Below are 26,916 nucleotides of genomic sequence, written 5' to 3'. Positions count from 1 at the left end.
ATATACTTGTAGGACACTGAACCGGAAAGACCGACTACGTCTACCATTAATAGTCATATGTCATTCCAATAACTCTGAATACACTGTATACAATCAAATACAAGATGCTTTAAATTGCCTTGCTAAGATTGACAAGACCAACATAAGTTAGAGCTATAGAGGAGTCAATAGTGTGCAATTTAAGAGGCGTCCACAATGATCTATGCATGAAGAAGTATAAAGATTGCAATGTTGATGAGGATTTAGAACACTTAAGGAACTCCATAGCTGCTCCCATAACTTATCTGAGATGGATGTCCTGCTCCCAGCATCTACTTAAACCTGAACATTTAATAGGAAGCTTACTTAGGATATATTTATAAATGTGGGAAGCAGCGTGACCTGTATGCTGGAGCCGTAAATTTATGACAACAAGTGGTTTGAGGCATACACTGAACTTGTAAGCTGCTTTTCCTCAGCATAGAGGTAATCTGTAGCCATTGATAAAATTGAGAATCAGGCAGCACAAATTCAGTTTTCATATTTGCGAAGGATTTCCAAGTTTGTTTTTTTGTCAATAAAATCATTAAGGGTCCATATGCCTATGCGCTGCCAATGAGACCACGAAACTTGCTTTTTATCAATTTTTAATTTAGGGTTGTTCCAGACAGGTCAGGAAAATGAACTCCACCAAGTAATTTAGGCAGTTTTAATTTACGCCAAGAGATTCTAGGTATCTTGAGATGCCATAGAAAGTTAGAGAGCAATTTCTCCAGCTTTCTGTAGAAGAAACTGGGAAATAGAAGAGGGATTGTGCTTAAAACATGCGATCTTGGGAACTAACATCATTTTGGTAGTATCCAATCTTCCCCACCAAGTTATATTTAGCAGGGACCATGCTGATAGAGAGGCCTCAATTTTTGTAAGCATATCAGTTAACTTTAACAGTAGTTGAGAGTTCTCTATCAAAGAGAACGCCAAGGTACTTGATAGAAGAGATTACCCATTTTAGAGGAAAACCTTGGATAGAAAAAGGAACACAAACACATCATTCAAAGGCATCAACTCTGTTTTGTCCCAATTAATTTTGTATCCAGAGATGTTAGAGAACTGAGAAATTAAGCTAATAAAAGCGTTCATGGATGCTTGCGGACACAGTATGCCATCTGCATAAGCTGAAAGTTTGAAGTCTTCGTTGCCCAAGGAGATGCCGGATATATTTTTAGATTTACGAATAGCCACCAAGAGGGGCTCAAGGTCCAGGTTAAATAATAATGGAGAAACAGGGCAGCCTTGCCTGGTACCAAAACAAATGATTTAGAAAATTCTTCATTAGCTACAATTCGTGCAGAAGGTGATGAATATAATAAATGCAAGAGCTTTGGAAAACCACATTGCCCAAGAACATTAAACAGGTAATTCCATTCTACCCGGACAAAGGCTTTTTCAGCATCTAAAGAAACAGATAAAATAAGTTCTCTTCGTTTTAAATACATCTGCTAAAAAGCAGCAGTGCAATGTAAAAAAAGACGGAAGAGATGGAAGGCATTGAGGGAGAAAAACTGTACAATATCGTCGAAGATTTTGTTCAAACGTGCTTGCATCGGTACAGCATAAAGCGCTTGGCAATAGGAGAGACGTCGCTAAGGATACCCGGCAGATTGACATCGTAGCTGATCTGACACTAGTTTCGGAGAAAGATGATGCAAAAGCCATACCACTAATCTTCACTGCTGCTAACCAGCCAGCCTGCAAAGCAAAAGCAATGTCTTGCGTACAGTCCGCGGCTTGACCAGCTAGTCAACCTGTCTTCCCCGGGCCGAAGTGAAGTGTACAGTTGTAGCCCAGTGTGTGTCGGCCACGACCGAATAACTGATCCCGGCGCCATGATTGGACGCTCCCAGGGCTCCACGGGCTATTGGCCCAGGCTCTGTGCCTTTACCTTGTAGTTGGTAAAGTAAGTTGTCATTTACTGAAGTGGGGTCCGCCTCCTCAGCTATCAGTTTAGTCTTACTCTCCGAACAGGGGCTAGATCTAGCTGAGCTGGTTGATCTTTCAAAGTCCTAAACGCTGGTTTAGTGTTTGTTGATTGGGGGGGAAAAAAAAAAGAAAAAAAAGACTTCTGCAACAAAGATGGACATGAAGAAAAGAATTCATTTAGAGCTTCGGAATAGGACGCCGTCAGACGTAAGGATTTGCAAACGGAGCTCTTATTTTTTTTTTGCTTTTCTCAAAATGTTAGCTCTGGTGGTGTGTTGTGTTATTGCCCTTGATTTGACTACCTGTGTACCCAATTTGGGTGCCAAGAGGCGCACGCGTGTGTCTTGCGAAACGGGCTGCTTTGGAGTGAGAGTGGAATAATGGGGGGTTTGCAAAGAACAAGTTTGTTTGATATATTTTGATTGGGTGCTGGAGAATCTCGTGTAGTAGAAATGGTTGCTGGAAGTGCGTCTTCGTTTGTTGCAGTCAGACTAGGGAGCCATATTTGTAACTTTGTAGTCCTCATGAACGCGCCCTTTCTCTCGCCCGATCCTGCCAGAAATGTTTATTAAAGTCCACTAGTGAAGCTGCAAATGCGCATCGTGCTATTGAAACGGAGCCCGAATAAAGTAGAAACTTACTTTCTCAGGACAAAAATAGTCCATGACCAACCATGACTTGCTGCTGATGATGTGCAAATTATGCGGACACCTAGAAGCCGAGAGCGGGGAGGAATGCGAACTTCAGGCGTTGTGTTGCGCAAAAGGCGAGGGCGCCGTCTGGAGCTTGGCGAGCGGAGCGCCCTGAGCTGAAGGAGTCGGTCGGTGGTCTGGGGAAGCGGCCGTGCAGATGCAGCGGAGCAGCTCAGCGGGGAGGGAACAAAGAGCTGCAGCTGTGGGAAGTGGCAGGAAGGCGAGCCGCCATTTTCAGCCAGGCAGCTTGCAGTGGAGGAAGAAGCAAGGTTGCATTTTAGTGCTTGCATTCGCCGCCATTGATGGGCTCCGGACACTCCTTTATTTATTTATTTAGCCGGTTCGGAGCCCCTGTCGGGCACTGTGTCCGCGGAGAGGACTGCTGCCATTTTGTCAGATGAAAGCAAGGCTCGCTCGTGCTGCCACCGCTGATACAATGTTACTACTGTGCGGCTCTTGAAAGCGAAGCCTCTTCTTGCAGGTAAAGGGAGCGGATGGCCACAACATCAATTCCCCCAAGGGGGTGCTTTCTTCCTTCTTGCATGACGAAAAGTTTTGTCTTAAGAAAATACTACATCCCCAAATATTTCATATGCCCGTTGCTACTTGATTGTTTGAATGGAGACGGCTGAGCTGCTGACATAGGTTGCTCAGACAATATAGGTCACAAGGAATAAATGGAGGGACACTTGCCGAGCACTTATAAAAGAGCCCTGAAGTTGGCTCTTAACGCCATAGCGAGGGCAGGGCTGAGGCAAGGCGTTTAGGTGCATTAGAAAACCTTCATGATCATTCTAGCGCGATTTCTCGCATAACAATCTTGTAAAAATGCATAATTGGACAAAACACATTTAAATAGTAAACTTAATGTTCATTTTGTTTGTTTGAAAATTGCTCCTCCCCTTCAAGCTGCTGCCCTAGGCAACCACTTAATCTGCCTAATAAGGGCAAGCTGTCTGCTTCTTCATCCTACCCCAGTACTACCACTCTTCTCTACCATGAACAGAGCAAGCATGTACCAATGTGCAAGCCTGTGGGAAATGATAGAAGTCAAAACAAATTTTAATTGTATGTCTTCTTTATTTAAGATTCCTAAGGGATGTTTTTTTAGTGAAATTACAAAAGTACACCCTAGAGCAGTGGTGCTCGACCTCAGGGCACATAGTCGGTTTTCAGGATATCTGTAGTGAATATGCATGAGAGACATTTCCATAATAAGGAGGCAGTGCATGCAGATTTATCTCATACATATTCATTGTGCATGTTTTCAACCTAGTTCTTCTGGCACACCCAGCCAGTCAGGTTTTCAAAAGTGCTGCCCTACAGAAACAGATTACTGGTAATTGCTGAATGGTCCAAAACAGCTGTGCCAATAGATTTTCAGTGTGACTAACAACATCACCAACACACAAATTGTATAAAATGTGATTCTGATTTGTAACTGCTAGCAGTTATCAACCACAACTGGAGACAAAGGCAAGAGAGGGGTAACCTGCACAAGGCAGACAGGATGGACCATACAGATCTTTATGTGCCATTATTTATGTTTCCTACTAAATGTAAATGTCTGTTTTTTGTTTTACATTTGTATTAGATTTCATGCACTGAGCAGTGTGTAATCATATTCTCCGAGGACAAGCAGGCTGCTTGTTCTCATGTGGGTCAACGTCCGCGGCGGCCCAGGAATCAGAAGTTTTGCAAGCAAAATAAACAGGTTTTGCCAGAGAGTTCTGGTGCGTGAATGACGTGCTACCTCAGTTCTTTTTTTCTCTGTGGTAAGGTGCGGCAGTATTTTTGCTGCTCTCCGTTCAGGCCCAGGAAGAGAACTTCTCTACGCGACTTAGTTTTGCTTTATTTTTGTTATTCTTCTTGTTTCACTATAAAAAAAAACGTTATTTATTTATTTATGACATTTATATCCCACAATATTCCCGCTCATGGGCAGGCTCAATGTGGCGTACAATAAGAATAAGCAAACAATTATAATTCCTGTAGTTTTCTTGTTTCTTTTTGCCACCTTTAAAGTTTCCTTTCTTTTCGACGAGGTCGGCCTTTGGGCCACGCAGTCTGGTTTACTTCCTTTTCATGCCTTCTCATTTTGGCACAATCACATCATTTGATTTTGCTGAGGCCGTTTTTCCTTCCATGTCATCGAAGACACCCAGTGGCTTCAAACGTTGTACTCGGTGCAACCGGGCGATCTCAGGTACCGATACCCACTCCTGGCGTATCCAGTGCCTTAGGCCTGACCATAGCCCAGCTGCTTGTAGTCTGTGTCTTCGTATGAAGAAATGGACCCAGGCGTCTTGAGAAGCCCAACAAGAAAAGCTTTTTGGGGCTTTGTCCGGTCCTTCGACATTGATAGGCGCATGGACGTCGGGAGCAAAGGTAATGGCTGCTCAGAGACCAGTTCACGCTGGGAGCAGTGAGGCATCGAGTGGGTCTCCACCTGCCTCGAGGCCTCCTCTTATGCAGGCCCCCTGGGACCAACCTTCGTCTGACCCAGCCCCGAGGAGGCGTGAGGATTCCATGTCTTCCTGATCGGTACCGAGGAGTCTCGATGACGGGCGTCGAGCGAAGGTGAAGAAGTACAGTCATCGTTCTCCTTCGCCACATGGTACCGGAAGCTCCGGGGCTTCAAGAGAATCGGCACCGAGAGGATCGCTCCCCCACGATACAGGAGGTGCCGATGCGTCGGTCTCCTAGCAGCCCGGTACCTGCTCCTGAGCCTCAACAGATTCTGACACTGCCTGTTCCACCGACCCCCGAAGCCTTCTTCGATGGTGGCTCTCGACGAGCGCATCTGGGCCTTGTTTCCAAAACTTCTGGAGGGACTGCTACGTCAGTCACCTTCGGTGTCAGGGGTGCTTGCGCCTTCTGCTACGGTCTCAGGCCCTTCTCCTGTGGTGAGGTCTCCACCTGCGGTGCTGTCTGCGGCATCGGCGTCAGCTGCCACCCAGGTTGACTCCCTTTCGACGTCAGTGGAGGGAGCTTCGCCGCAGTCGGGCAGGGGATTGACCTTTCGACATTGCCATAGAGGACATCGTTCCTTGGCGACGAGACAGGTCCAGTGTCGGAGCACCTTAACTTTTATCTGACACTGAGCTGGAGCGTTCGTGGGAGTCAGATAAGGATCCCAGGTACTTCTCTTCTGATGAGTCCTTTGGGATTCCCTCTGATCCTTCCCCTCCACTGGAGAGTCTGTCCTTTCCCTCTTTTGTCCGGGAAATGGCTATGGCTATTCCCTTCCCTGTGGAGGTTGAGGATGAGCCTAGGACTGAGATCCTCAAGGTCTTGGATTATTCTTCTCCACCTAAAGAGGCTGTGACAGTTCCTCTGCATAAGGTACTGAAGGAATTCCTTATGCGTAACTGGTCAGCCCCTCTGTATGGCCCTGTGGTCCCGAAAAAAGCTGAATCCCAGTATCGGATCCACGGTGAACCTGGGTTGATGAGGTCTCAGTTACCCTACAATTCCATGGTGGTGGACTCTGCCTTCAAGAGAGCCAGAAGTACTAGACACTATTCTTCGGTGCCCCCAGGTAGAGAAGCTAGGACTCTTGATTCTTTTGGGAGGAAGACGTATCAGGCTGCTAAGCTTGCTGCCAAGATCCAGTCATACCAGCTCTTCACGAGCGTACACTTGCGGGACTCGATACATCAGCTGTCCAGCTTGGTTGATGCACTCCCTACGGAGCTGGCCGAGCCTTTTCGCCTGGTGGTCAGGCAGCAGAAGGCATGTCGCAAGTTCCTTGCCAGGGGTACTTTTGACGTGACATCCAGGATCGCTGCTCAAGGTATAGCGATGCGCAGACTCTCATGGCTGCGTGTCTCTGACCTGGATCATTTTGTCCAGCCCATTCTGCTCCCCAGCAAAAGCAAGGGACGGGCTTTTGACTGGCTCCAGTTCAGCATAGCCTCAGTAAAAGTGTCCGTACCGGACGACTTGCCAGTAGGGGAGAGGTGGTTGTTTTTTCACCAAAGGTGGCCTCTCATAACCTCCGACCGGTGGGTTCTTCAAATAGTCCGGTTAGGATACACTCTCAATCTGGAATCCAAACCTCCAAATTGCCCACCGGGAGCTCAATCTTACAATTCCCAGCACAAGCCGGTGCTTGCAGAGGAACTCTCCGCCCTTCTAAAGGCCAGTGCGGTCGAACCCGTTCCACCAGGGGAAGAAGGGCTGGGATTCTATTCCAGGTACTTTCTTGTGCAAAAGAAAACAGGGGGGATGCGTCCCATCCTAGACCTAAGGGGCCTGAACAAATTTGTAGTTCGAGAGAAGTTCAGGATGGTTTCCCTGGGCACCCTTCTCCTGATTCAAGAGAACGATTGGCTATGCTCTCTGGATTTAAAGGATACTTACACACACATCTCTACTTCCAGCTCACAGGAAATATCTTTGATTTTGACTGGGAACTCAGCACTTTCAGTACTGTGTGCTGCCTTTTGGTCTGGCATCGGCACCCAGAGTATTCACAAAGTGCCTATTGGTAGATGCAGCGTCGCTATGCAGTCTGGGAGTGCATGTGTTCCCTTATCTCGATGATTGGCTGGTGAAGAACATCTCAAAGGCAGGCGCTCAGCAGTCCATGCAGATGACTATTCAGTTGCTAGAACTAAGGTTCGTAATCAATCACCCCAAGTCCCATCTCACTCCAGTCCAAAAGCTGGAATTCATTGGAGCTCTGTTGAACACAAAGACAGTTCGAGCTTATCTTCCCGAGGCAAGGGCAGACAACCTCCTATCCCTGGTGTCCATAGCTCGAGCGTCTCCACAGGTCACAGCTCGGCAGATGTTGAGGCTCCTGGGGCATAAGGCCTCCACAGTTCATGTGACTCCCATGTCAAGCCTACACATGAGATCAGCTCAATGGACCCTAGCTTCCCAGTGGTGCCAAGCTGCGGGGAGTCTAGAGGATGTAATCCAACTGTCCACCGACTTTCGGAATTCTCTGGACGATTTGATCCAATTTGACCTTGGGACGTCCATTCCAAATTCCTCAGTGAGAGAAAATGCTGACGAAGGATGCATTCCTCCTGGGGTGGGGAGCTCATGTAGATAGGTTTCACACTCAAGGAGCCTGGTCCTTTCAGGAAAAAGGTCTTTAGATCAATCTCCTGGAATTGCGAGCGATCTGGAACGCTCTAAAGGCTTTCAGAGACCCGCTGTCCAACCAAATCATATTGATTCAGACAGACAAATCAGGTTGCCATGTATTACACCAACAAGCAGGGGGCACCGGATCTCGCCCTCTGTGTCAGGAAGCCGTCCAGATGTGGCTTTCGGCGTGCCATCATGGCATGTTTCTACAAGCCACTTATCTGGTAGGATAATGCAACCTCACGTGTGGTCCCTGATTATGGGCGTTGTCCGCAAGATCTTCCGAGCGTGGGGCTCCCCCTCGGTGGATCTTTTTGCCACTCAGATCAATCACAAGGTCCCTCAGTTCTGTTCCAGGCTTCAGGCTCACGACAGACTAGCGTCAGATGCCTTTCTCGTACATTGGGGAACAGGTCTTCTGTATACGTATCCTCCCATACCTCTTGTAGGGAAGGCTTTGCTGAAACTCAAGCAAGACCACGGAACCATGATTCTGATTGCTCCCTTCTGACTGCGTCAGATTTAGGTCCCTCTTCTGGAGTTATCTTCTGAGCAACCGTGGAGATTGGAGTGTTTTCCAACCCTCAGAACGAGGGGTCACTTCTGCATCCCAACCTCCAGTCTCTGGCTCTCACGGCCTGGATGTTGAGAGCTTAGAATTCGCCTCCTTGGGTCTTTCAGAGGGTGTCTCCCGAGTCTCCAGGAAAGATTCCACGAACAGGTCTTAATCTTTCAAATGGAGGAGGTTTGCCGTCTGGTGTGACAGCAAGGCCCTAGATCCTCTTTCTTGTCCTACACAGACCATGCTTGAATACCTTCTACACTTATCAGAGTCTGGTCTCAAAACCAACTCCATAAGATTTCACCATACTGCGATTAGTGTTTATTGCCGTGTAGAGGGTAAGCCTATCTCTGGACAGCCTTTAGTTGTTTGCTTCATGAGAGGTTTGCTTTTTTCAAAGCCCCTAGTCAAACCTCCACCAGTGTCATGGGATCTCAACGTTGATCTCACCCAGCTGATGAAAGCTGCTTTTGATACACTGAATTCCTGCCATCTGAAGTTTTTGACCTGGAAGGTCATTTTCTTGGTGGCTGTTTCTTCAGCTCGTAGGGTCAGTGAGCTTCAGGCCCTGGTGGTCCATGCACCTTCAAGTTTCATCACAACAGAGTAGTCCTCCGCACGCACCCTAAGTTCCTGCCAAAGGTGGTGTCAGAGTTCAATTTGAACCAGTTAATTGTCTTGCCAACATTCTTTCCCCGTCCTCATACCCACCCTGGCAAAAGCAGTTTGCATACCTTGGACTGCAAGGGAGCATTGGCCTTTTGCATGGAGCGGACAAAGCCCTTCAGACAGTCCGTCCAGTTGTTTGTTTCTTTCAATCCCAACAGAAGGGGAGTCGCCATCGGAAAACGCAAAACGCACAATCTCCAATTGGCTAGCTGATTGCATTTCCTTCACTTATGCCCAAGCTGGGCTGTCTTTAGAGGGCCATGTCACGGCTCATAATGTTAGAGCCATGGCTGCGTCAGTGGCTCACTTAAAGTCAGCCTCCATTGAGGAGATTTGCTAGGCTGCAACGTGGTCGTCAGTCCACACATTCACATCTCACTACTGCCTTCAGCAGGATACCCAACGCGACAGTCGGTTTGGGCAGTCAATGCTGCAGAATCTGTTCGGGGTTTAGAATCCAACTCCACCCCCTAGACCCATTTTTGTTCTGTTCCAGGCTGCACTCTGTTTGTTCTTTATGGTTTCAGGTCAAACTATGTTATGTCCTCGCCGTTGCAAGGCCCAATTGACCCATGTTCATTGTTTTGAGTGAGCCTGGTTGCTAGGGATTCCCCACATGTGAGAACAAGCAGCCTGCTTGTCCTCGGAGAAAGCGAAGGTACTTACCTGTAGCAGGTATTCCCCGAGGACAGCAGGCTGATTGTTCTCACACACCCGCCCTCCTCCCCTTTGGAGTTGTTGTTGTTTCTTTGCTTATTTTTATGCTTTTTGAGTAAAATGAGGTAGCACGCTCATGCGGCGGGTGGGAAGTCGTCCACACATGCGTGGTGCGCACGATTCACACGCCAGAACTCTCTGGTAAAACCTTTTGTTTATTTTGCTTGCAAAATTTCCAATTCCTGGGCCGCCGCGGACGTCGACCCATGTGAGAACAATCAGCCTGCTGTCCTCTGAGAATACCTGCTACGGGTAAGTATCTTCGCTTTTCATGTAGTATAATTTATCATTCTGGTAGAATGGTGTCAGACAAACAGTAAGATTGACTGAGATAATATCTACTTGCTTTTGATTATTGTGCTAATACATTTGTTATTCTGGAGTAATTTTATTGCTTTCTACAATGTAGTAATGATAGGATTCACAGTGTCTCAGTGACTTTTTGATATTACACCCCTCAAAAGTAGCTTGAACAGTTTACTCTGGCTTCAGTCACCAATTTCCGTTATATTTCCAGCTCTTATATCCCGCTTAATTCCAACTGGAATCAAAGCAGGTTACGCTAAGATTCAAATATCAATAGTATGTCTACATATTCAGAAATATTTATTAAACAATAAAGTTTTCAAAGATTTTCTAAATTGAAAATGTGAATCAATGCTCCGAATTTGAACAGGAATACTGTTCCACACTTTAACAGTAATGTAACTGAAAGATCTATCATGAAAACGCTTAAAACAAATCCGACTAACTGGTGGAAAACCCAAATTTAGTAAATAATTGGATCAGGTTGATGAACGAACTGTTGGATAAGTTAACAGAGAGATACCATCTAAAGGGCAATACCCATAGAAAAATCTTACATATAAGGCAAGCCACCTTAAAATCAACTCTAGCCCTTACAGGCAACCAAAACCCTCAGCAGTTTGCTTTCTAATGCTGCAATCCTTATGGTGAGTTTGTTAGAATTACGTACTCCAAACTACAGCTGTATCAGCATCTTTTACTGTTTGGTCGAATTTGAAAAATGTTATGCTAAAGCTCAATGCCTAAATTTAATAAAAGAAGCAACGTGCAGTCGGAGATCTTGTAATAACAGTGGTTAGTGTATCAGGGTTTTTAGACAAGTTCCTGGAGGAAAAGTCCATAGTCTGCTTGCCCTGGGATATGTAGCATGGAATGTTGTTAGGATTTGGGTTTCTGCCAGATACTTGTTACCTGGCTTGGCTACTGTTAGAAACGGGGTACTGGACTAGATGGACCATTGGTCTGACCCAGTATGGCTACTATTATGTTCTTATGGGATTTAGCAAAGTAGTGCCCCAAATTATTCATATATTTAATTTAAATCACTATTCAGGCTTAATATGAATAATTGTTTATTTAAAAATATTTTATGTACCGCCTAGCTAATTCAGATCAAGGTGGTTAAATAAATACAAATATAAATTTTATATGATAGAAAAGAACTCCAAATAACCAGATAGGAGAGACCTAAACGCTCCCATACAAGACGGTCATAAGTTCAGAAGATCTTCCCAACTGCAGTATATTCAGTAGATCCTTATTTTTGAATCATTAACAATATTAAATGCTTGTCAATGGTAAAAGTTTTACATATATGCTTAAATTTCCTTAAAATGGCTTTACCACTTTTTTTTTTTTTTTGTATCATTCCATAAATGTGAAGTCAGGCAAGAGAAAGGTATTTCTCTTGTCCGATCCAATCTTATTTTGGTCCTAGTCAGGATCACTATTCTAAAATCTTGTAATGTATTCGGGGTCAAGTTAAACATGAATATTCGATACATCCCTACTCCAAAACTTAAAAATCTTATGCCCATAATGGAACATGTTGAGTGAATGCCTGAATAGAGTCTGAAATGGAAAGGGGTGTTTCTTTGTATTCATGGAGCGCTTGTAGCGCTATAGAAATGCTAAATAGTAGTAGTAGTAGTAGTAATATTGGACTGTCTTTAGGGGGAGGCATATGGGGGTGATTGCCCTAATCCCATAATGTTGAGGGGGGGGGCTTTTGTCAGAAGAAGTTGTAGTATAGGGGCAGAATTGCAACCTGACTGCAGTATTAATGTCCTGTACCCTGCGCCCCCCCACCCCCCGTAGTTTATGCTTTTAACAACAGTACCTTTAAAGGCCTGGAACATCAAATTTTTAGATTCAATGTCATAGTAACATAGTAGATGACGGCAGAAAAAAGACATGCACGGTCCATCCAGTCTGCCCAACAAGACAACTCAAGTGTGCTACTTTTTGTGTATACCCTACTTTGATTTCAACATTTAAATACGAATGCTGACAGTCACCTTTCCAACAAAGACTGCAGGTGGTTTGCAATAATTAAAACACACAAAATACAATACAAATGATAAAATAAACAATATACTCTTAAGTGTTACATATTGAATGGCAATTTAGTACATCTAAATGCTACACTAACTTCAGGAATGACCTCTCTAGCTTGCCAGAGTTTTGTTTCAGGCATCAGAATACATTGAAGCCACTAGAATTCAGAATGGCTAGAAGAGGTGCTCGGCCCAGTTTAGGCCTGCTTTTGTACGCAGACTTTACCAACTGCTTATAATGATTTTTTTTTTTTTGCCTAGTTTTCTATAGGGAATCTCTTATAAAGTCTGTTTGTCTATCTTCCCTGTTCCCCACCAATAATTTTTGAACCATTCATCCAGGTTTATTTAGACCAATGCTATAGATAAAGAACTTGGTGACCTCTGGTTAACACTTTCCACGTGTCTTTGCCACAATAACACTGACACACAAGGTTGCTTTTTTATTTCTGATAGGGAAATGGACCAGTTCAGTTAATCTCTCAGCCTACACATTTCCTCCTGACCTTTCTTCATCTGTCAAGCCATTCTTGTGCTGTTCTTCTCCATTGCTTATTCCTTACTCCACTGTTTTTAGCCTTGCTACACCGCCTGGAAACAGACTTCATGAATCAGTGAGTCATGCACCCTCTTGGGCCTTATTCAAATCCAGATTAAAAATACACCTTTTTGAGGTTGCTTTTTCGTCTTGACTTCTTCTTTACAATATGTTTCAACTCAGTAAAAAGAGCTTGAATAATGTGAACATACTAATCAGAGGGAAAGTTTACCATAGAAAAATGCATCTGTATCAAAATTAGAGCTTTTTAAAAAAAGTTACAAGAACAAATGTAGGAGCCCTTTTACAAGGCTGCGTTATTTTTAGCACATGGGTTTCCTGCATGCTGAGGCCACTTTTTATCATGGCTGTAAAATGGCCACAATTTCTTTTTTTACATTAATGGCCATGTGCTAATTTCCTCATTTTGTAGGTGGTAAGGGCTTATGTGCTAACCCTGCGCTAATCAGCAGCAAATGGCGATTTGCCTGCAGGGCGTGTCTACTGTCTGCCTCCAAACATGTCCCCATGCTAAAAGATATTCTAGGATGGCATTGGCATGCATGATCCCAGAAATACTGTGGCACACCTGAATTTGTCCTGCGGTAAGTGTGTAAACAACACAACCAAAGGATTGTATCAATAATGAAGTTTGAAATCCCTAGGATATTCAAATGTGTGAACTCCTTCCCCAAAGCCCCTCCCTTTCATTCTGCTCTTCAATATCTAATATAAAGTGAACGTTAACATACTTATGAGTTGGATAGTTAAATATTTGTAAACAAGGTCAGATCATTGGCTGTTCATTTTTTCCAAGTATTTTTCATAAGATAGCCATGTAAAACAAAATTTGTCTTTTTTTTTTTTTTTTGAGAATGGATTTTTTTTTCTATTACGTAAGATTCATGGTGTTTACATAGCATCCATGGAAGGAGGAGGTGAGTTATTTTTCCATCTTTTGGCTACAGCACATCTTGGTGTCCATAACAATAAATGCCAGAGTGTGCTCTAGAGCTACTCCATTACTATTCCCTTCCCAGCACCAACCCTTCATATAGCAGTGAGAGATGAAATTTAGTAATGGTCGAGATATTTCTCTGAATTTTTTCTTTCCAAAATAATTGAATCTTAGGACAATTCCATCACATGTGATCAAAATCTATTGATTTTGAACAGTTTCACCAACAGAGCGGCGAATTATTATGATCCCATTTATGGATCAAAGTAGGATAATATGAACTCATTAAAATCTTAGGGCCTCTTTTATCAAGCTGCGCTAGCAGTTCCCATGCAGTAATGCCGACAGAGCCCATTCAAAGTAAATGGTCTTTGTCGATATTACCACACTAGGAGCTGTTAGCGTGGCTTAATAAGAGGCCCTTAGCTTGAAGCACAACTGATTTTAAAGATATATAAACCTTAGACATGTAAATCAAACATTTTTCTCCAGTTATCTTTAGTCATGGTTCCCATAGCAGATTCATATTGAGTCTGATACTTAAATTGTTGGGCCCAAATCTATTAAAGCACTATTTAGCTTTAGATAAGTCCTTCATTTATTTATTTATTTTTATTTTTAAAGAAGAGAACTTTTTCCAGCAGTAGGGTTTTTTTTGAATAAAATGTTTGCTTTAGTAGTAAAATTGATGGCAAATTTTGAAAGAATTGATATCTAGTTATATTTTTCCCCATGTTGGTTCTAGGTCTCTATGTACAAAATTCTTAATTCTGAAAATGAGAGGGCTCCTAATCCTTTATCTTGTCTTTCCCACCAGCTTTACCCATATTTCTCATAAATACTCGTGTAGAGACGGGGTGTAAAGGGTGACAGGTACGAATAAATCCTGTTCCTTAGTGTCCCTCTGGACCGGCCCAGATTGTGACTGATGGGTTGTGTATGCCTTCCAGCAGGTGGAGACTGAGAATTCTGACTCTTCAGAGAGATCTAATCAGAGCCCTTGCTAGACAGAGAAAGATCCAGTAATCTTATTCTCCAGCAGGTGGAAGATGGGGAGCCCTTCAGTCTCTCTATCTTTTCCTCTATTTTTCTTCTATAGGGGTTTTTTCATTGGTATTCTGTGTTTGGAGTAGTACTGTTCTGTGCATTTGGAGGTTGGCTGAACCTGTTTAGTGGAGGCTGAGGTCCACAGGGATCTGTTACAGCCTCGTGGGTGCTACACCTGGGTGGCCGGGTCCCCCCCCCCCCCCCCCCAAGTCCTTCTTTTTTGCAGCATTTTCTTCTGCTGTATTCATTTTGCCTAGGTCTCTTCATAGGAAGAGCAGCTAGGCTGGGAGAGGCAGCCGTTTAATTTAAAAAAAAAAAAGTCCCGCTTTGCACAGCTTTCTGAGGTTCTGTTTAAGCTGGTTCTCCTGCTTTGTGGCTAGCAGCTGTCCTCTCTGGTTCAGTCCAGCGCGCAGAGATCCAAAAACCCCCCACTGCACCTCGGTTGTTAGCAGCATGGCAGGGAAGTTAAGACGCTGCACGGTGTGTCAGTACTGCAGCTTAGGTTATTGGCTGCTGTAAATACTGCATCGCCATTGAGAGCTCATCGGAGGTTCCTGCAGCGGGGGGAGGGGAGGAGGAAATGATGCAGTAACGGCAAAGGAGAAATCAGTGGTCCGAGCTTTGGCTGGAGCTGCAGCCATTTTAGCTACCTTGGCCGGTTCGACTGATCAGTCTGTCTCTGCCAGTTTCTTCAGAGCGGGTACAGTCTGAAACCTTTTTCTCTCTTCCCTGAAGGATCTGCTGGAGGGTTTCCGCCTGAATTTGTACTACAAATGTATAAAGCATTTATGTTACAGAAGTCTAATCCTTCCCTGGTCCCTTCTGGCAAAAGACCTCCAGAAGGTCAGATGGTGGCGGCTAAAAGGCCCAGGGAGTCCTGCGTTATGGCTGAAGATCTTGGTTTTGGTCCAGACCTTGAAATGCCCTCCTTTAGAGGAACAGGATTTTTCTCGGGTGGGCCCTATGGATGCGGACTCTGGCCAGGGAGATTCAGGGGCTGAACCCTTTGTTCCTGGGGAGGATCCTTCGGTCCTTAGGATTTTTCATGAAGAATAGTTGCAGGAATTCATTTCCTAGGTTTCCTCCATCTTACGTTTTGAGGAAGATGTCTCCACCTACAAAGTGGACCTGCTGATAAAGGGGGTCCATAAACCAGGTAAGACTCTTCCGATGCATCAGGGATATTATTCAGGTGCAGTGGGATGTCCCGGATTCGGCCTTTAGGCCTGCCAAATCTATGGTCCGCCTCTATCCGGTCCCGGAGACTGATGGATCCCTATTGAAGCCTCCTGTGGTAGATGCGGTGGTCTTGGCAGTCACTAAGTGGAATACAGTGACAGTAGATGGTGGCATTGCACTTACGGAACCGCCGTATGGAGACATTGTTAAAGAGTAGCTTCAATGTTTCGGCCTTGGCAGTGCAGGCGGCCATTTGCGGCTCCTTGGTAGCCAGAGCTTGTTTCACTGGTGGCCAAACTTGAAATGGGTTCGGCCTTTCTGGCAGACGCTTTGTATGATTTACTGCGAGCATCAGCCAAGTCTATGGCTTTGAGTGTAGCGGCTAGACAATCTCTTTGGCTTAGGGGTTGGTCAGCGGATGTGGCTTCCAAGTCTAAGCTCTGTAAGTTTCCCTTCAGGGGTTCCTTATTGTTTGGTGAGGAGTTGGACAAGCTAGTCTGCAGTTTGAGGGAGACTAAGGTCCTGAGGCTTCTCGAGGACTGGCCTAAGGCTGCTGGGCGCAGTTTATTATCTGGCCGGGTTCACGACTTTTGTTGTTTTAGATTGGATAAGGTGGCTTCGGTCCAATGCTCCAGGTTTTTACAGAGGAATCGGTTTTTTTGGGGAGCTCGCAGGACGCGGGGGTCTCTTCCCAGTCCCCTGCTTGTCTGTCCCAATGAAGGTGTCCTGGCCCAGCCTCAGCCTCTGGTTCCGGTAGGGGTGTGTTTGGTGCAGTTCTACCAGAGATGGGCCCAGATCACTTCAGACCAATGGGTGTTAGGTTATTCGAGAAGGGTACTAGAATTTGCGCGTCCTCTGTCAGATGCATTTCTGGAATCTCCTTGCCAGTCTTGTTTCAAGGCGGCCATCATCAGGGACACTCTAGAAAGGATTCTCAATCTCCAGACTATTTGTCCAGTTCCCTCTGAGGAACTCAGGCAGGGTCGGTACTCCATCTACGTCGTTGTCCCCAAGAAAGAAGGTTCTTTCAGGCTGATTCTGGCCCTCGAGGCCATCAACCAGGCACTCAGGGTCTCATCTTTTCGTATGGAGACACTTTGCTCCGTCGTAGTAGTGGTGTGGTCCGGAGAATTTTTGATGGCCCTAGGCCTTACAGAGGCCTATCTGCACACTACCATTTGTCCACTGCATCAGTGTTATGTGCTTCGCGATTCTTGGCAGGCATTACCAGTTTCAGTCGTTGCCCTTTGGCCTTGCGTCGTCCCCTTGCATATTTATCAAGGTGATGGCAGTGGTAGTGGCTCTCAGGAGGGAAGGAGTTTTTGTTCATCCTTACCTGGACATCTGGCTGATCAGAGCGAAGACCTACCAGGAGAGTCTTCGGTCCACAGAACAGGTGGTCCATTTTCTGCAGTCCCTCGGATTGGTGGTCAACTCGCAAAAGAGTCGTCTCCAGCTGTCTCAGTCCTTGGATTATCTGGAAGTGTGTTTCAACACTTGGAGTGGTCGGGTCTTTCTTGCACACACCTGAATTCTCAAGCTGCAGACTCTGATTTGTCAATTTCTGTGAACATTGTCCCCGTGCGGGAGGGATTACTTTCAAGTACTGGGGTCCATGGCTGCGATGATAGAGGTGATGCCATGGGCCAGAGCGCACATGAGATCTCTGCAGAAGTCCCTTCTTTCCAAGTGGTCGCTGCAGAGGGACTCTGTACTTCGAAAGTTGCCGTTGCCAGCACAGGAGCAGGGCAGTCTTCGCTGGTGGCTGGCTCTGGATGCCCAATCTGTTCAGGAGGATGCCTCTGGAAGCCCCGCAGTGGATAGTAGTCATGATGGACGCTAGTCTAAAGGGCTGGGGAGCTCACTGTCGGGGACAATGTGCCCAGGGGCTGTGCTCAACAGAGGAGACCTCCTGTTCGATCAACCTCTTGGAAACCAGGGCAGTATGTTTGGTGCTCTAAGCGGTTTGCCTGCTTTTGGAAGGCACATCGGTTCGCATCATGTCGGACAATGCCACGGCAGTAGCATATGTCAGTCGTCAAGGAGGGACACGGGGTCTCCAGTTGGAGAGGGCACAACTCGTGAGCTGGGCGGAGTCTCATTTGGTGGCCCTCTCGGTGGCTTATGTAGCAGGAGTAGAGAATGTCCAGGCAGAGTTCCTCAGTCGCACCACTCGGGATCCTGGGGAGTGGGCCCTCAGCGACTGGGGCATTTTGGACCGTAGTGGATCACTGGGGGCTTCCGGTAATGGATCTGATCGCTTCTACATCCATTGCGAAGATTCCAAATTCGCCACAAGGAGCCAACAGCGCATGGAGTAGATGCACTTTCCTCCGTGGCCTCTGATAGGTCGTCTTCTGCAAAGGATACAGGCGTACCAGTGGCGCATGATTTTGATAACTCCTGATTGGCCCTGCAGGCCCTGGTATGCTGAGCTACTGCACCTCCTTGTCGGGCCTCCTCTCAGGTTTCTGGAGGATCCCGGCCTGTTGGTCCAGGGTCGAGTGGCTCATCCACACCCGGCTTGATTTTTGTCTTATGGCTTGGCTCTTAAGCGGGCACAGTTAAGTAAGAGAGGTTATTCTCCGTATGTAGCTTCCACCATGCTTTGGTGCCAGCATTGCCGTATGGACTTTTTTTTTGTAGGGGGTGGTGGTTGGGTGGTTGAATTGTCTTTCAAGTGCGCTATCGGGTACAGAGCTCCTCTGGTTTTGCTTGAATGATATATCATTGTTACCAGTGCTGCCTGACTTGTTTTGTTGTTTCTTATTTGTTTATTGACTATATGAAAAAAAATGAAATGTAAGAATTAGGCAAACAGTACCTAATAGAAGAGAGGATAATCTCCAGGCTTCTAACTTCAAAAGGGCATGCCCCTTTCATCGTACCCTTACGGCTGTGCACCTCAGGTGCTCTTTTCAGCTTCCCAGTTGCCCTTAGATGTCATAGAGCCGACCGCACTGCTCACCAGGAGTTCCTCCCAGGTCTGGGCTCCTCTCAGTGAGGAAAAGAAGGCCGCTCTGGTTCTCAAACATAGTAGCTGAAAAGGTAAAGGAAAGAAGGTTAGCCTTACTACTACTACTACTACTATTTAGCATTTCTATAGCGCTACAAGGCGTACGCAGCACTGCACAAACATAGAAGAAAGACAGTCCCTGCTCAAAGAGCTTACAATCTAATAGACAAAAAATAAAGTAATCAAATCAATGTGTACAGGAAGGAGGAGAGGAGGGTAGGTGGAGGCAAGTGGTTATAAGTGGTTACGAGTCAAAAGCAATGTTAAAGAGCCTTCATACATTACAAGAAGACTTGGAAAAGAGAAGCTGGAAAGCTGTCGGGAATGCGAAGAGGCAAATGGAAGAAAGGATAGACGATATAGTAAAATTAAGGGACAAGACGTTTTTCAGGTATGTAAATGACAGGAAGAAGTGCCATAATAGCACTGTGAGACTCAATCCTGAGGGGGAGGAATATGTAGAAGCTGATAATTGTCGAGCACTTCAGCTTTATCCTTAATTATTTCTGTTTTGTGTTCACGGATGAAAGGCCGGGCGTAAGACCACAGAAAGCAAATGCTAATGGGGATGAATGTATGGTAGACCAGGACCAATTTTCAGAAGACTCTGTTCAGGAGGAGCTGGTTAAACTAAAAGTAGATAAAGCGCTGGGGCCTGATAGAATACATGCAAGGGTGCTCAGGGAACTTGGAGATGTTCTGGCGGCACCGCTGTCTGACATTTTCAATGCTTCTTTAGAGTCTGGAGTGGTCCCGGAGGACTGGAGAAGGGCAGATGTGGTCCCTCTGCACAAAAGCAAAAGTAAGGAGGAGGTTGGGAATTACAGACCTGACCCCTCGGTGGTGAGTAAATTAATGGAAACTCTTCTAAAGTGGAGAATCGTGAGGTTTCTCGAATTGAATGGACTGCAGGGCCCGAGCCAGCATGGCTTCACTAGAGTCAGGTCATGTCAGACCAATCTGATTGATTTCTTTGACTGGGTGACCAAACAGTTGGATGTGGGAAGGACAATATATGTATGTGGTGTACTTGAATTTTAGCAAAGCCTTTACACAGTCCCGCACAAACAACTGATAAACTGAGTGCTCTTGGTATGAGACTTAGAGTGACTGACTGGGTTAAAAACTGGTTAAGTGGAAGGAGAGGGAGGATAGTAGTAAATGGAGCTTGCTCCGAGGAAAGGGCTGTTATCAATAGTGTACTTCAGTACTGTGTGCAATTCTGGAGACCGCACCTATAGAAAGATATAAACAGGATGGAATCAGTCCAGAGGGTGGCTACAAAATTGGTAAGCTTTCTCTTGTCATAAAACATATAGGGACAGGCTTAGGAGCCTCAACCATATATACAATGGAGAGAGAGGGGGGATATGATAGACATTTAAATACCTCAGTGGCGTCAATATACAGGAGGTAAGCCTTTTTCAAATGAAGGCAAACTCTGGAATGAGGGGGCATATGATGATGTTAAGAGGAAACAGACAAGAGGAATCTAAGGAAATACTCTTTCACCGAAAGGGTGGTAGATAAGTGGAATAGCCTCTCGATGGAGGTTGTGGAGGTGAGGACTGTGTCAGATTTCAAGAAAGCGTGGGACAGCTATGTGAGATCCCATAGGAAAGGGTGTTTTTTTTCACTGGTGAACACTTGACACGTTTATAATTTTGATATATTTAAGGAAGGTTTTTTTATGCCTATGATTAAAATGTGTTTCAGTGCAGTGACCGATTTTTATCTGAAGCTTTTTGCTTCCTAATATTTTTCATGATCACTTAATGATTATAAATTGCAGTTGGTGAATATATAGTTGTGTAAAACTGCTCAGATCTCTAGAACTTTTGATATAGACAGATTTATTTTGAGTATATAGCCACTCTGCTATGACTGGCGCTCCAGTTTTTTGGGTTTTTTTTCCCTGAACCTCTATAAGGAAGTCAGGTACACTAGGATTAATATGTGGTTGTAAACCACTGGTAGAGGATTAGTTGGAATGGTAATTGCTGGAGAGATTTTGTGTTCCCTGCTGATTTGTCTGTAATTATTGGAGGTAAGTACAGTTGACTGAAAAAAAAAAAAAACATAAGTACATAAGTATTGCCATACTGGGAAAGACCAAAGGTCCATCGAGCCCAGCATCCTGTTTCCAACAGTGGCCAATCCAGGTCACAAATACCCGGCAAGATCCCCAAAATGTACAAAACCCTTGCGTTAAACTATGCTGGTAAAGTCTCTGTAATCTGCCTCCCTCTTAAATGTGAGGGAAAATATGTACAAAATCATTATAACTTTTTTTTCTTTCTTTTTTTAGGTTAAAGAACTTGTCCTTGACAACTGTCGGTCAAATGATGGCAAAATTGAAGGCCTCACAGATGAATTTGAAGAACTCGAGTTCTTAAGCACAATCAACGTAGGCCTAACTTCAGTGGCAAATTTACCAAAGTTAAACAAACTTAAAAAGGTAGGTGAGTCGCTGAATTAGTGTGAGCTTCAGTATGCAAGCAAGGGAGCACAGTGTAGACTTAGATATGCAAGCAGTGGAGCACATTGGTTCTGGCATAGTACCTAGTTCAGTGAAAGAAGTGCAGTATTTCAGATATTCTGTCTAAGCACTATGCTTTTTTATCAAAAACTCATGGTAAAAAGATATTGGGAAAATGTTCAGGTGCGCATTAAAATAGAACTTCCATTTTATCTACCAGAGCAGTCCAGAAATGCATGGGTTATGCCACTTAGCTAACAGATGAAGACAGGGGCATAAAACCTGTGAGATCTGCCCTTTAGAGGCACCATGCACCCCCAGGTCTCTAGTATTCTCTGTCTCAAGCAGATGGTGACAGACATTCTGTAGAAACTGTTCCTGACCCCATCTGGAGAACGTGTCAGCTTGTTGAGTTTGTTTCTTCAGAGAGACTCCAGAGTCCTGCTGGGGATGGCTGCAGTTGGGTATATAAGAACATACGTGTTGCCATACTGGGACAGATGGTAGGTCCATCAAGCCCAGTATCCTGTTTTCAACAGTGGCCAATCCAGGCCACAAGTATCTGGCAAGATCCCAGAACAGTAAAACAAATTTTGTGCTGCCTAGCCTGGAAATAAGCAGTGGATTTTCCTTAATCCATCTTAATAATGGTTTATGGACTTTTCTTTTAGAACGTGTAAACAAGTGATTATCTCTTCCCGTTCCACTCCACTTGGTATTTTATAGACCTCTATCATATCTCCCCTCAGTTGTCTCTTCTCCAAGCTGAAGACCCAAGCCGCTTTAGCCTTTCTACATAGTGACATAGTAGATGACGGCAAATAAAGACCTGTACGGTCCATCCAGTCTGCCCAACAAAATAAACTCTTTACATGTATGGCATATGATATTTCATATGTATACCTGATCTTGATTTGTCCTTGCCATTTTCAGGGCATAGACCATAAGCTTGTCAATGTTTCTGCCTTTAGGCACAGTCGAGTCTGTCCCCAGTTGCAATCAGGGGATGTTGTTACCTTTTTGGTAGTTCCAACCAGAGATCTTTCTTCCAGCTGAGTTTGGACGTCATAAAAGTCTAGGGTGTTTACTGTTCAACTTTTCAGAATGGGAACCTTGCAGTGTGTAATAGTTTAGTCTGGCGGGGAGAGTTTCTAGCCTCCCTGGATCTCAAGGTAATGTACTTTCATATTCCCAGTGCACCTTCCTGCAGAAGGACTTTAGCGACTTATGACTGTGTCATTCAGCCTTTCCACATTACCAAGGACGTTTTTTCAAGGTCATGGTGGTAGTGGCAGCTTTTGTTTTCGAGGATGGATTGCAGGTTCATCCATTCCTCATGATTGGCTGATTTGCGGCTCTCTCTTTTGAGAGAGACTGCGAATTTCATCCAAGATAGCTACTGTCCTTCAGTCCTTAGGATTGGTAATCAGTTTTACCAAGAGTCAGTGCTTCCAGCACAAATCTAGGAGTATCAGGGAGTGATGTTCCACATAGGCTTAGGAAGTTCTTTCTTCCTTTTTGTTCCTCATCAACAGCTGCCAACCCAAGTCAGGTTCTACTTTCCCTTTGAAGTCCGGAGATCTGGGGAATAGGTTCAAGTTAATGGGCACAAGGGTCGTTTTTTTGTACATTCCCCCATGGGGCTGATTCTGCATCAGACCACTTCATGGATTCCTTCTCAGTTTTGGTCCCCCATCTCTATGGTTCCCTTCAAGCCAACTTAGGCTCAATGGGTGATTTCAACACAACCTTCTGCTGACATTTCAGAAGTTCTCTCTCTCTCTGCAGGCAGCCATCTGCTACTCATAGGCTGGTAAGTTGTGCCGTAGCTGGCAGCAACAGATTTTGGATCCCTTCCAGAAGGCAGACATAACATAGTAGATGACGGTAGAAAAAGACCTGCACGGTCCATCCAGTCTGCCCAACAAGATAAACTCTTATGTGCTACTTTTTGTGTATACCTTACCTTGATTTGTACCTGTCCTTTTCAGGGCACAGACCGTATAAGTCTGCCCAGCACTAGCCCCGCCTCCCACCACTGGTTCTGGCACAGACCATATAAGTCTGCCCAACACTATCCCCACCTCCCAACCACTGGCTCTGGCACAGACAGTGTAAGTCTGCCCAGCACCATCCCTGCCACCCAATCTCGGCTAAGCTCCTTAGGATCCATTCCTTCTGAAAAGTACATAAGTAATGCCACACTGGGAAAAGACCAAGGATCCATCGAGCCCAGCATCCTGTCCACGACAGCGGCCAATCCAGGCCAAGGGCACCTGGCAAGTTTCCAAAGCGTACAACATTCTATATATGTTATTCCTGGAATTGTGGATTTTTCCCAAGTCCATTTAGTAGCGGTTTATGGACTTGTTCTTTAGGAAACCGTCTAACCCCTTTTTAAACTCTGCTAAGCTAACCGCCTTCACCACTTTCTCCGGCAACGAATTCCAGAGTTTAATATGCGTTGTGTGAAGAAAATGTTCTCCGATTTGTTTTTAAATTTATTACACTGTAGTTTCATCGCATGCCCCCTAGTCCTAGTATATTTGGAAAGCGTGAACAGACGCTTCACATCCACCTGTTCCACTCCACTCATTATTTTATATACCTCTATCATGTCTCCCCTCAGCCGTCTCTTCTCCAAGCTGAAAAGCCATTAATGGGGAAAATAGAAAATGAAGCCATTTTACCACCATGATAAAAGTGGCCTCAGCAGAGGGAAAGATCTGAGCTGGCCACTCTTTAGTGCTGCTTAGTAAAAAGGCCCCTATATTTCTGTGGTTTCAGATTGGGGTGATGAAAGTACCGTCTGTATTGTCACAACCACAAAGCACAAAACCTTGTTTGAAATAGTATTTTTGAAAAAAAAAAGAGGCATTTTTCTTTTTTCAAAAATGGTTACATTTGCTATTCAGATTTGGGACACTTAGCGCAAAATGTCCAAAGTCCGACTTAGATGTCATATCGAAAATGCTCCTCCACGTAACTTTGTAAGTCTAAGTGCTTTGAAAATACACCTCCATGTCACACAGTGAGAGCAGGTTGGAGAGACTGAACTAGTTGTGTGCTCTGCTCTTAGTTATTTCCATAGTGCTACTAAACATAGCCAGCACTGTGCAGACATTCATCAAATGTTCCTGCTCTGTGGACTTTGTTAACTAAGGAAGTGCATTCGTAAGCCCTCATTTGGTTCATTAACATGCTTTAAATATTCAGGAGTGAATTCTACAGATGACCCCTAAAAAATCAGTGGTGAAAAAAACCCATTTAAGCGGTAGGCTATATGCCATGCCTAAAGTTCGGCGTGGTTTATAGAATAACGCTTAAGGGGAGAGGCCATGCATAAATTTAGACACCACCATTTGCACCCGCAAAAACACAGTGCAAATGCCCATGCCTAGATCCACTTAAATTAAATATCACCAAATAGCACACTGTGGGGACTAGTCATCCAAGCAAGTAATAGATGTCCCAAACAGTTATATCTAAAGCAGGAATTCACAGCATATCATCTAATGCGTCTAATGCATGGGGATAATCAGATTAGAATGCTTCCACAACCATATGAACAATGTTGTTCCCTCGCACAGGCGAATTGTGTGGAGCAAATCCTCATATAATCCCCTTACTTCTTTTTTCTTTTTATCGATATACATCCATCTTTATATATCAAAACTGTGGCAAATTCCACATCAATAAATATATACATCCTTTTAAACAGTCACTTATCTGTAAAAGGCAGCGATTTAACAGTAACAGGGAACCCCCGCCGGACATGGCCAAGTTTCGCATAAAGCTATATCAAGGAAGAGCTCACTGCAACATAAACCAAATGCATATTACTGCTCACAATAAAACAAAACAACCATCATTTATTCTACTTTAAAGTAAACTTCTTACCGTTTCATCCTGCATCTATCCCGTATTTCAAAAATGGCCGCGGCGTTTCTACGCGAACCTTCGTATTCTAAGCGCTACAGCTGATCAAGAAAGGAGCCATACGATTGGAGCAACCATCCACACTAAACAACCAATAAAATCGCAGCCCTTACGATTACATCATCGACCACCAATCAATTTCCGAGTTAAGCCCGTCAGGAACTAAAGTATGTAACCTGAATATCATACGAAGGTTCGCGTAGAAACGCCGCGGCCATTTTTTGAAATACAGGGATAGATGCAGGATGAAACGGTAAGAAGTTTACTTAAAGTAGAATAAATGATGGTTGTTTTGTTTTATTGTGAGCAGTAATATGCATTTGGTTTATGTTGCAGTGAGCCTCTTCCTTGATAAAGCTTTATGCGAAACTTGGCCATGTCGGCGGGGGTTCCTGTTACTGTTAAATCGCTGCCTTTACAGATAAGTGACTGTTTAAAAAGGATGTATATATTTATTGATGTGAATTTGCACAGTTTTGATATATAAAAGATGGATGTATATCGATAAAAAGAAAAAAGAAGTAAGGGGATTTATATGAGGATTTGCTCCACACCAATTCGCCTGTGCGAGGGAACAACATTGTTCATATGGTTGTGGGAAGCATTCTAATCTGATTATCCCCATGCATTAGACGCATTAGATGATATGCTGTGAATTCCTGCTTTAGATATAACTGTTTGGGACATCTATTACTTGCTTGCATGCCTAGATCCATGCACAGAGCACCCATATTCTGTAATTATGTACGTAACTCAAAACCACATCCCTGATCTGCCCCGAAACACCCATGACTCTCCCATTTCTCCCATTCCTTTATGTTTATCCCACGCATGTTGAATTCCGTTACCGTTTTAATTTCCCACCACCTCCTGCGGGAGGGCATTCCAAGCATCTGTGTGTCTCTGTGAAAAAATACTTCCTGACATTTTTCTTGAGTCTGCCCCCCTTCAGTCTCATTTCATGTCCTCTCGTTCTAATGCCTTCGCATCTCCGGAAAAGGTTCATTTGCAGACGGTGAACCTTCTCCTCATTTGCCAGATGTGGTGTTGAGGCCGGCTTAGTTGACTTTCTTCTATGATTTGTTTTATGCGTCGAATAAGCAGACGTTTTTGGCGGTCACAGCCTGTCATTTGATGTGGTTGCGCTGCTGGGCGGTAGATACAGCTTCAAACGGTGGCTGGTTCAGCTCCCTTTTCAGGGCAAGCTGTTGTTTGAGGTCTCTGTGAAGTTGGCGGAAGGTCTGGGTGACTCATAGACTCAGCGTCTTCCTGAGGACATGTCTACATGTTCTTTTCGGTCAGCTCAGGCTCACCCTCATTTTTAAATACACCAGGATTATCATCCGGGCAGCCTAGTTTTCGTCAGCAATCCAGGTTCAGCCCAAGCAAGGTTTCAGAATTCTTGACCGCCCGTTCAAGATCCTCTGGATTTCCCCTGAAGGGATGACTGGGCGCACAGTCCTGTCTTTTCTTTATAAGGTGGTTTCTGCCTTCCATCCCATTCAAACTTTGTTTCTTCCTGCTTGTTGGATGTTCACCTTGTACTCCTATACTATTTGGAAGTGACCAGCACGTTCCATTGGTCATAAGTACATAAGTATTGCCATACTGGGACAGACCCAGTTTGGCAATACTTATGTCCATCAAGCCCAGCATGGAAAACAAAACAGCAGATCAGTAATAGAATATTAAAAA

General features: G+C 44.7%; 1 protein-coding gene across 2 annotated transcripts in view; it reads left to right on the top strand.

Annotated features, from left to right (window-relative positions):
• Nucleotides 1-1,973: 1,973 nt before the first annotated feature.
• Nucleotides 1,974-26,916, top strand: part of ANP32A (acidic nuclear phosphoprotein 32 family member A) — a 107,736-nt gene continuing 82,793 nt past the window's right edge. For both annotated transcript variants that reach the window (XR_003940350.1, XM_030189812.1), the window contains exons 1-2: nt 1,974-2,166; nt 21,112-21,261. Coding sequence is in view for 1 of the 2 variants with exons in the window: in XM_030189812.1 (XP_030045672.1) it covers nt 2,113-2,166; nt 21,112-21,261 (204 nt within the window). In the remaining variant the exon portion in view is untranslated. The remainder of the gene's footprint in view (nt 2,167-21,111; nt 21,262-26,916) is intronic.

This window comes from Microcaecilia unicolor, chromosome 1, assembly GCF_901765095.1.
Source record: "Microcaecilia unicolor chromosome 1, aMicUni1.1, whole genome shotgun sequence".
Classification (NCBI taxonomy): Eukaryota; Metazoa; Chordata; class Amphibia; order Gymnophiona; family Siphonopidae; genus Microcaecilia; species Microcaecilia unicolor.
The sequence above is the reverse complement of the archived record's forward strand: the minus strand, read 5'-3'. Positions and strand labels throughout refer to the sequence as shown.